Here is a 9,789-nt window from a genome sequence, read left to right as displayed (position 1 = left end):
TAGTGCTCCCAAGCATTTTTCATAATTACAGGGTTTTTAATTAATTTATTTATTTTTTATTTTAACAAATAACTTAACGTGAATTTCAAAGAAGAAAATTATAAAAAATGATAAATATAACTAATTATAATTATAATTTTTTTCATTAATACGTAATGATTTTTAAACATTATCACTGGATAATAATATTTTCTTTCTTTTTTTTATATCAAATTTGTTTAATAATTCAAATTAATAATTTAATTTGATATAATTCTTTTTTTTTAGAACATCTCAAACGATATATCAAATTTTTCATTAAATTTGAGTAAAAGTTCTATTAACGGAGGTTTTTCAAGTTTCATCAAAGCACCGGTCGTTTGGGAAGGTATCCAGCCGGTAGAACGACTAGTGTAAAATTTTTACCTTGAGGTGGTTATCCAGGGGTTCGACCAGGGGTCAACCAGTCAATGTAATTTTTTATAAATTTTTTCTTTGAGGTGGCAATCCAGGGGACATCTGAAGGGACATTCAGTGGTAAAAATCAAATGGTGACGAACATTGATTTGGTGAAAGGCATATTGGTCCTCAGTTTGATGAAAGAAAAATAAAATCCTAAATTTGATATATATTTGATTAAACTGTTAGAGCAGAAAAAAGAGTCATTTTTTACTAAATTTAAATTTGATGATAGATTTGAGTAACTGTTGGAGATAGTCATAAAGTGATTGATATAACTCATTTTAGTGGTGAGAATAAAATTTGGGACAATTACAAATAATAATAAAAAAATTAGGGTTTGAGTCATGTAACAAATAAACTCTGAGTTTTTTTATTTTATCATTTTAAATCTAATTTTTTTTGATTTGTTTACAATTTAAACCATTCGCCTATTTTCGTTAAGTAAAATCAACAGGAAAAAAAAAATTTAGTCATTAAACTCAATATCGGTATTGTGATAACCTAAAAAATCCATCCCCTTTGGCAAAGATCGCTGGAGATTCTAGCCGATCTGCCCACAAGACCAAATACCGAAGAGATAACGTTGTTGACGAGAAAAGGTTGGTTGAAAACTAGGAAGAATGTAAGAATGCATCAAATGAAGGGACACATCCCATTGAAGAGAAAAAAAAAGAAGAAAAGAAAGTGAAATTGTCATTGCAAAGAAGAGAAACGACAATATTGAAGCAATAAGGGACTCTATAAATTGGGATTGCATGCTGAAAGTAGAGATAAGTGAAAAATGAGGAACAAAAGCACTAAGAACTTCAAGAAATATTAAGAGACATAATTGATCAAACCTTCGTAGGACTTATCTGGCAAACAACGTTTGCTAGAGCCTCTTTATTTCTTTGTGTTTATTTCTTTGTGTGCAGGAATTCAACAATAGCCAGTTATCAATCTTTGAGAGAAAAAGGGCATGTTTGGTTTAACTTTGAGAGATGAGTTTTAGAAAAAAATTTCCAAAAAATTGTTTGGTTTGAGATTTTTCTCAAAAATTTCCAAAATCACTTTCTCTCTCTTACACATCAATCAATCATTTTTTTTCTCTCCTCTCTCCTTCTCAATCACTTTTTCTCTCACACACATCTACTCAATTACAACAAAATATCAAATCATCCCAAACTCTCAAACTCCAAAATTACTTCCAAAATATACAACCAAGCAAACCAAAAAAATTTCTAAACTCTCTCTCCAAAACTTTTTTTGAAAATCACTTTCTCAAAATCAAACCAAACATAGTTAAAATTTTTAGAGAAAAAAGTACCAAAACGCGTTTGGCAAACAAATTTCTGAAATATTCTCTAAAGACTCATCTCAGAGAAATGTTCCCAACATACTTCTCTCTCTTAAAACTTCTCTGAAGACGCATCTTCTGTCATAACTTCTCTCTCTCAAATGAACCTTTGTGACCTCATCTCTGTGATACAAAGAAAATCCTTCAGAGGCAGTCCAACGGCTCTCTCTCGACTGTTGGAAGGAAGACGATTCACACCTGTACACCAAGATCTGTGCCTTCGAAGAGACCCACTTCCCTTCCCTCCATCAGTACGCTGTTCAAGATTTGAGAAATCTTCCACATTAGATGCGCCGACACTGTCTATCACCTCATTCATCTCTGTGCCGCACAGGCTTGAGGCAATAGGGGGCATCTGCTCGTACGGGTCCTCTTTGAACAGCCACAATTTCTTTGCCTCACAGATTTCCCCAAATCGTGCCCTAGCTTTGGTCTTAGTCAAATTGAATTAAATCTTCACACAATCGGCACTTGTAACATCAATGTCCATCATTTTTTTCTTCTGGGCTCTATAAAATGCAAACCAACCAGCTTCGAACCCCACCAAGACGAAGCATAACTTTATCATTTGTTACAAAAACGGAGGGGCCGTGCTCAAAACTTCGTTGTGGACGGTGGGATTTGAGGGCCACCAAAAGCAGGCAAGCAAGAGGTACTTCTAATGAACGAGAATATATATATATATATATATATATATATATATATTTAAAATTTCATTTGGGTTTGTGAGTTTTGAACAATGTATTGACTGATTTTGGTTTACAAAGTTCGCATGGCTTTTGCCTTTGGGTTTGTCAATTTGTGGTGAATTTCCCAATCGGTAAATTTTTGAAATCGTAGTCCATAGAGTCACACACCAGAGTCACTTAATCAAATTTATAGAGGTTTAAAAATATTTATGTTTTGTTCAATTACGAGGTTTAAAAATATGGGCAATTTGTTCTCTGATTTTGATTAATGAGGCATCTACACTCCATTAGAAATATTGTTGTCTTCATGATACAGCATCTGTTGTCTTTGTTCAACAGGTAGCTGTAATTATCTCATAATCAAAAATTGCATACACAATTTGAGATGTGTGGTTTGTAATGCACTTTGCTATTCTGTAATGGTTTCTCCGATTTGTTTATTTCTTGTGTAATTTTTTAATGTATAGTTGGGTATTGAATAGGTATTAGTATTTTCTTTTTTTCTTTTTTTTTTGTCTGTGAATATTAATGCATTGACTTTACCAATTTGGGCAAATAATTTAAACATAACTTCTGCTTTGATTCCCTATACTATCTTAATCACTGGGTATATTTCTTGTAAAATAGAAAAGTAACTATACAGTTCACAAAATGATGAATTATGAATTGAAATTTGTTCAAAACCTTCAGAAACAAAGAAAGACCTCCAATGTTAGAGCTTTGAAGGTCAATACATGATTCTACATTCTTCACGGGATAAAAGGTTAATATGTATAAACCACACCTCTGGCATTAGAAAGTTAAAAAACTTCCCTAACAATTACAGCTTCCCTTTATATCCATTGAAGTCTTCATTTTTAGTTCATATGATATATGAGTTATGAAACCATGCTAAGAACATCTCTGTCTTAGAAGATATTTCCATTAAATATCTTCTACTTTTCTTATTTTCTTTTTTCCTATGGCATACATGGAACTGTATAAGATGATGAATGACTAGAAATATACTCTTTTCTAAGATCAGGTGCATCATTGTTGTAACTTAGAAGTTAGAACTGTCGTGCTGCCTTTGGTGTCAATTTATCACTAATTAGTTCAGTTGTCAGAATCCTTGTACATGCCTAATGAAGATTTACTTCCCATCTCTGTTATCTGCTTTCATTAAACTTTAATGTTTTCAAGCTCATTTCAGCGCTTACATATATATATCATTTATCACATCATTTTCTTATAAGTTTATTACTAGTGGGTTTTTTTTTCTTTCATTTCAATGTATTGGATTTGTTAAGTTGTTAACTATAATGAAGTATATTTCCTCTTTTTTATTCCTTTATTTTTTATTTTTTTATTAATTATTATTATTATTATTATTATTATTTTGATTAATTTCCCATACTGTCTTTGAAACTTTGAAAATTACTTTCATTTAGAAAAAGCAAGAATACGAAAGCTCTGCTCATGTATGCCATATAAATTCTGCTCATTCTACTCAAGAGTCACTTTTCTACTATTTTTCCTATTTTCTTTTTTTGTGTGGTATTGTTAAGTTCTGAAGGTCTACTATTACCCGAAAATTTTGCTCATGTATGCCATATAAATTGTTCTTATGTGAATTTTTCATTTTGATTTTAAACCCTCGGTCATTGTTCAATACACCAAGGGCCAAGAGGAAGAGATCACCTCAACCATCAATCAATTCCTCCACTGCTGAAAACGATTGTCCTTATGCGGTAAACTTTTGCATGCGAAATCTCATATTAAATATTCATAATGGTTATTATTATGCATATGCTTAATTTCACTTACTGCCAAACTATTTTTGGAACTTAAATTGTTCACATAATTATAAACGGTCATTTGTTGCACTTGTATTAGGCTAGAATGGCTAACGATAATGACGACTTTAAGGTGTGGGGGTTCAAAATTGTGAAGATATTTTTAGAAATATTGGTGGACGAAATTAAGAAAGAGGGTCCTTCCATTCAAAGAAAGATAGGGGTTTTTACCCAAAGCAGTGGCAAACAATTGATGAGGAGATGACTAAAAAGGTTGGAAAAAATTTTGGGCTAAAAAAATTGAAGGGTAAGTTCGCACGTTTGAAGGCAAACTACAAAGAGTTTGTTGCTCTGAAAAACCACACAGGTTTGGGCTAGGATCTAATAACTCAAACAGTGACAACCCTAGACGATGTTTGGGAAAATTATGTTCAGGTAATTATTTTGGCGCATACATTTACCAGAACCATGTGTATAGAGAAATATTTTTTTAAATGACTAATTAATGTTTACAACTTGTAGGCACACCCAAATGGAAAACAATTCCAAACCAAAGGCCTTGAACATTATAAGCTCATGTCAGAAATATTTGCCAAGTCATTTGCCACAGGCGCTTTTGCCCGTTCTTCTCGTCAGGGTGCACCCACATCTGATGACGAGCGAGAAATGGATGAACGCTTTCATGCATGTACGTCAAGAAAAGGCGTAGTAGATGAATCTTGCACTTCCGAAAGTAAGCGTAAGTCTAGTGGCCAGGGTCAATCCAGCAAGAACCCAAAAATGGATGATGCACTGCAATCATGGCAACGTTCATGTGACGCATGTGAACGGTTTTACCTTCGAGCAGAGGCCAACGCTGGGGCAAATGATGCGTACTCCGTTGCAACATGTATGGCCATCCTAAAATCAATGACCCTGGATCCAAGCTTGTTTTTGAAGGCCATGAACATGTTCACATCACTAGAATGGCGAACCATGTTTATGACCATGGAACCGGAAATGAGGTACCTTTGGATCCTTAGTTTGTGAGAAGCTTGGTCATCCCATTGTTCGGTTTGAGGTGAAGGAAATGAAGATGCTCGCAGAATTGTTTAGGTGTATTTTTTTTTTTTTGACATTTGTTAAACTTGAAGTTCTAAATATTTTTTTTTTTGTTTTAATTTTTTTTCCCTTTCAGTTTGGACTATGTTGGGTGTTGAGCTAACTTGATATATCATGGTGTCTATGTGTTTCGCTTTAGACTTAGCACTATGTTGTTGTAATTTATTTTCGCCATGCTTTCTTTGTTGCAATGTCCTCATTAAATTTTTAGTGCTATACTCATATCATTACTGATAATACCTTGATTGTTTTACACTTTTCGCTTTAGATGTCGTCGTCACGACCCAATGAAGGGCAACCGAACAATATGTACGACCTGTACAGTGACGATGACGTTGATATGATGGACTTACACATGGTTTGTCAACTAACACGTGACATTCCTACGAGACAACCGCAACGTAATTGTCCATACATCGGTGACCAGTATATAAAATTCTTACTAAGTGGAAATCCTAAATCAATCCGTGAGCAATTGCGAATGGAAGTCCCGACATTTGTGGAATTGGTTAAACAAATTGTCCATAGAAATGTTGTAGACTGATCGAACATGCGATTGTCACTGGAAGAGTCGTTGGCTATGCTTTTATTTATCTATGGTCAAAGTTTAGGCACAAGAAATACTGGAGATCGATTTCAGCACTCAAATGAGACAATTCATCGTCATTTCATACTTATGATGCGGGCGTTGGGAAATCTTGCGCCATTTGTAATCCAACCACCGAACATGGCTGTTACCAATCCTAAAATTCGGAATGACAGACGCTACTGGCCATGGTTTAAGGTAACAAAAATGGCAGTTCATTTGCATTATTTTATATGGCTTAACCCAAAAATTGATAAATTAATTCAAAGTTATGTCATCTAGGACTGTGTAGAGGCCATAGATGGCACACATATTGTTGTTGTGGCACCAGAAGGTGACCAAATGCCATATCGAGGTAGAAAAGTGCATACAACTCAAAATGCTTTTCTTTGTTTTACTATTATGATCATTTTGTTGGTACTTTTGTTTGTCATTGTACTTACGTGGGATATTCCAAACTGTGGTAGAAATAATGCTTGAACTTGTTGTTTTGTTATGGTAGCTCAACCATTGGTAGTAATTATGTTGTACTATTTTGTTTTTTATTATTTTCAAACAACTTGTGGTAGTTGAATTATGTCAGAAGTATTGATGTACGGTTATTTAAATTCGTTTCTTGTGCATGTATGATTCATGTATCAGTACTATAATTGCATGTTTTTAATGTTCGTTTGGGCATGTATGGTTTTTTGGAACCATGGGGTACTTTTTATTTTAAAACCATGGGCTAGTTGTTTTACTATTATGATCTTTTTTTAAAAAAAATCATGGGGTTCTTGTGGTTTTCCGTTTTTTCGTTCAGCAGGTACACAAATTCAGGTTATGTATTGTTTAATTTTATCTTTCTTTATGGCTTTATCTACTTCAGTTGTTTCCTCACTATGATTCTTCAAGTGGATATGTGGGTTGTGATGCCATCTGACAGGTGGAACTGAAAGCTATTTACAAGTATGGATGATTTACTTGTCTTAAATGTTTGTAGCATCTTGTTTAGTATATCGTAAATTATCAGGACTGTGTGGGAGATCAAACAAAAAACATTGGTAGACATGGCGATTGACCGTGGGTGCTACGTAGATCAGAGTCAGAGCTTAAAAATATCCACATGGATCAACCTGATCCTGGGAAGCTCTCTTCCTTGCATTTCTATGCTTGGTCTAAGGTAATTGGACTAAAATTTGAAAATTGATCTAATTGTTATTAACGTTAATATTAAGAGTAGTGTATGCATACATATTAGTTTCTCTGTACTTATTTAAATACTTATTATTCAATTACTGGACATGCAAGGGTTTGAAGATAGGGATATATTATCTGAGGACGCGTGTTGTGGTTGATGCAATCAAATTCACTGTTGATACCTCCTTTCTTAACAAAGTAATTGATATGCATGTTGGCTATTTTAAGTGGATATCCCATTGGATGTCAATTATGGTTCTCTTTGTGTGCTGCGGCTGACTTTTTGACTGCTGGTGTGCTCTGGTTGTTTGGTTTTTTTCTCTTTCTGTGATGTTTGGATTGGGTCAATTTTGGGTGATGTTCTGAATCTGTGTTTTCTGTATCTGGGTGATGTTCTGTATCCATGTGTTGAACTCTGTGTTGCTATCTTGCTAGCAAATTAGTGAGCTTTGCATCTGTGTCTTAAAGTCCTGAAGTGTGTTTGCTATTGTGGTAGCTCTGCATCTAATATGTAGTTTTGCTGGTCTGTCCTGAGAAATTTGTGGCTTGTTTTGCAGGTCTGCTATCTCAACTCTTGTGCTGGTTTAGCTTGGTTTTGCTCAGTTTTTGGTGCTGAGTGGAGTGCAAGCTGCAGGAAAAATGTGCTGCTGAGGGCAGATGTGTACTCTAATGTGCTGTTGGGCTTTTTCTGGTCATGGACTGATTGCTGTGGCTGTTTACTATTGGAGGCTTCTTTCAGGTTGGAGACTTCCTTCAGGATGATCTTTGTGACAAGTAGAACAACAATAATTTATGCCATGGTCTTGGTAGATAATCTGCAAGAATCTGGTCTGAGAAGGTTTGTGCATCACTATGCTGCTGTTGCTTCTGGTCTGGGTGGATGGCTGCTGTGTTCTATAGATGGTGGAGCTGTATGGCCTAGTGGGGGTAAGTTGCTATGTTACTGCTGGAATCTGTGTTGGGATATGTTTCCTGATCTATGTTTTGTTGGGATATGTTTGATGGAATCTGGTCTGCAGTTGTGGTGCTCTGTTTGGTAATATGTATGCTGGTGTGATATGTGGATGAAGCTGTTTGGCCTACAGGTTACTGCCTGGTCTGAGGCTGGAGATTTCTGGCAGTAAGTTGTTCTGCTATGTTGTAGTTGAGGTGCTGTCTAGTCAGTTGTGAACTGAGAATGAGCTGCTGTGATCTAGTTTGCACTAGTTGACCAAATGAGTATTGTTGTAGAAGGTTTTAAAACAAGTGCAAGTCTCCAGTATTAAATCTTTATGTATCTGTTCCTTTAATGAACTTCCATGTTCATACTATTCGACAAATCTGGTAGACTTCATTTTGTACAGAGTTAACGGAGTTTGCATGAACATGTATTGTATATAAAATGGCATTTGCTTGTTTATTCTCGGTTGCCTGTTGCCAATTCCTTAACATCTGTTTGTGTGGTGATTTTTGAAACAAAAATCATCTTTTGATTTTGAACTTAATTCTTATTATTCTATGATGAAAGAATACCAATTGGCAAAATCTGTGAAACTGTAAAACTCTTTACACTATTTTTTTACACACCAATTCCTTACACACTATTTTTTTACACACCAACTGCCAAAATGTGTAAAATCTGTAAAACTGTTTACACACCAATTGGCAAAATCTGTAAAACTTCTACCTCATGCATAATATGTTGTGCTGTTTTGCTTGATTCTCACAAAAAAAAAAAAAAAAAAAAAAAAAAAAAAAACATGTTTACACACTATTTTTTTTCTAATTGGGGGTGTTTGTATTTTTGTTTCTGAAAAAACCAACCAAACGGATTTCTGAGAATTATTTTTTGAAAAGTGATCCAGGAAAAAGACAACCAAACATATTTCTGAGAATTTTTTTGGGAACATCTGTTTGGTTTGATTACTCCCAGAAATGTGTTTGTAGAGAATATTTCAGAAAATTATTTTTGAAACACAAACCAAACAAGCCCTCAATTTTTAAGAAACATAAAAAAAGTTTATAAATTAAAAAAAATTCAGATAAAAATAAAAATTATATAAAATCAAAAGTTGCCATTTGGTAATATTTAAAATTTATGTATATTTTATATTAAAAAGAAAATAGGCAGTAACAATGGACAAAAATGGTTGTTGACCACAAAAGTCGTTGCTAGAGGAGGTGACCAATGAGAATAGCCAATTTTATTTTTATTTTATTTTAATTCTTTTATCGACGAAAGTCACTTGTTGATTGTTAGATTATTACTTATAAGAGTTAGTCTTCCCACTCTAGCAAAGTACCAATAAGAATGGCCAATGATGGTGATAATAAGCGGTAGGTGGTAGCTAGAGGGAATGAGAAAAGAAGGAAAATGTTTTTTTTTTTCTTTTTTTTTTAAACAAGTGAAATTAACTTTTTTTTTATTTAAAAATATTTAGTAAATTCTATAAACTGCTTAGAAGTTTTTATAATCGAATTCAAATACTAAACGAATTTTTATTTCCAGTTTTCAATTTTTTTATAAATATAAACAAAAAATTATAAAGATAAACATTGACAAACAGGGCCTTAATGTTTTTAAATTTTTCGTTATTTTTTATTTAAAAAAATGAAAAATGAAAAAAAAAACACGAAAAAGAAAAGTAAAGCCCTTTGTAGGGTGTGTATTATATGTAGTTTTGTTACACATTTTTTATACAT

At 33.7% G+C, this 9,789-nt stretch overlaps 1 protein-coding gene across 1 annotated transcript; it reads left to right on the top strand.

Annotated features, from left to right (window-relative positions):
- Window positions 1–5,938: 5,938 nt before the first annotated feature.
- LOC114308039 (uncharacterized) lies at window positions 5,939–8,506 on the top strand. The gene is made up of 2 exons (XM_028253527.2): window positions 5,939–7,090; window positions 7,665–8,506. The coding sequence occupies exons 1-2, from the start codon at window positions 7,034–7,036 to the stop codon at window positions 8,145–8,147; spliced, it is 540 nt and encodes a 179-aa protein (XP_028109328.1). The 5' UTR covers window positions 5,939–7,033; the 3' UTR covers window positions 8,148–8,506.
- The last annotated feature ends 1,283 nt before the right edge of the window (window positions 8,507–9,789 follow it).

The sequence above is a fragment of the Camellia sinensis genome, chromosome 4, assembly GCF_055761805.1.
Source record: "Camellia sinensis isolate YWXY chromosome 4, ASM5576180v1, whole genome shotgun sequence".
Classification (NCBI taxonomy): Eukaryota; Viridiplantae; Streptophyta; class Magnoliopsida; order Ericales; family Theaceae; genus Camellia; species Camellia sinensis.
This window is presented reverse-complemented; position numbering and strand designations above follow the sequence as displayed.

Coding starts and splice junctions, on each gene's coding strand:
- LOC114308039 (XM_028253527.2), top strand. CDS start 7,034: ATGGATCAACCTGATCCTGGGAAGCTCTCTTCCTTGCATTTCTATGCT. Junction 7,091..7,664: donor ATTTCTATGCTTGGTCTAAG/GTAATTGGACTA, acceptor CTTGTTTTGCAG/GTCTGCTATCTCAACTCTTG.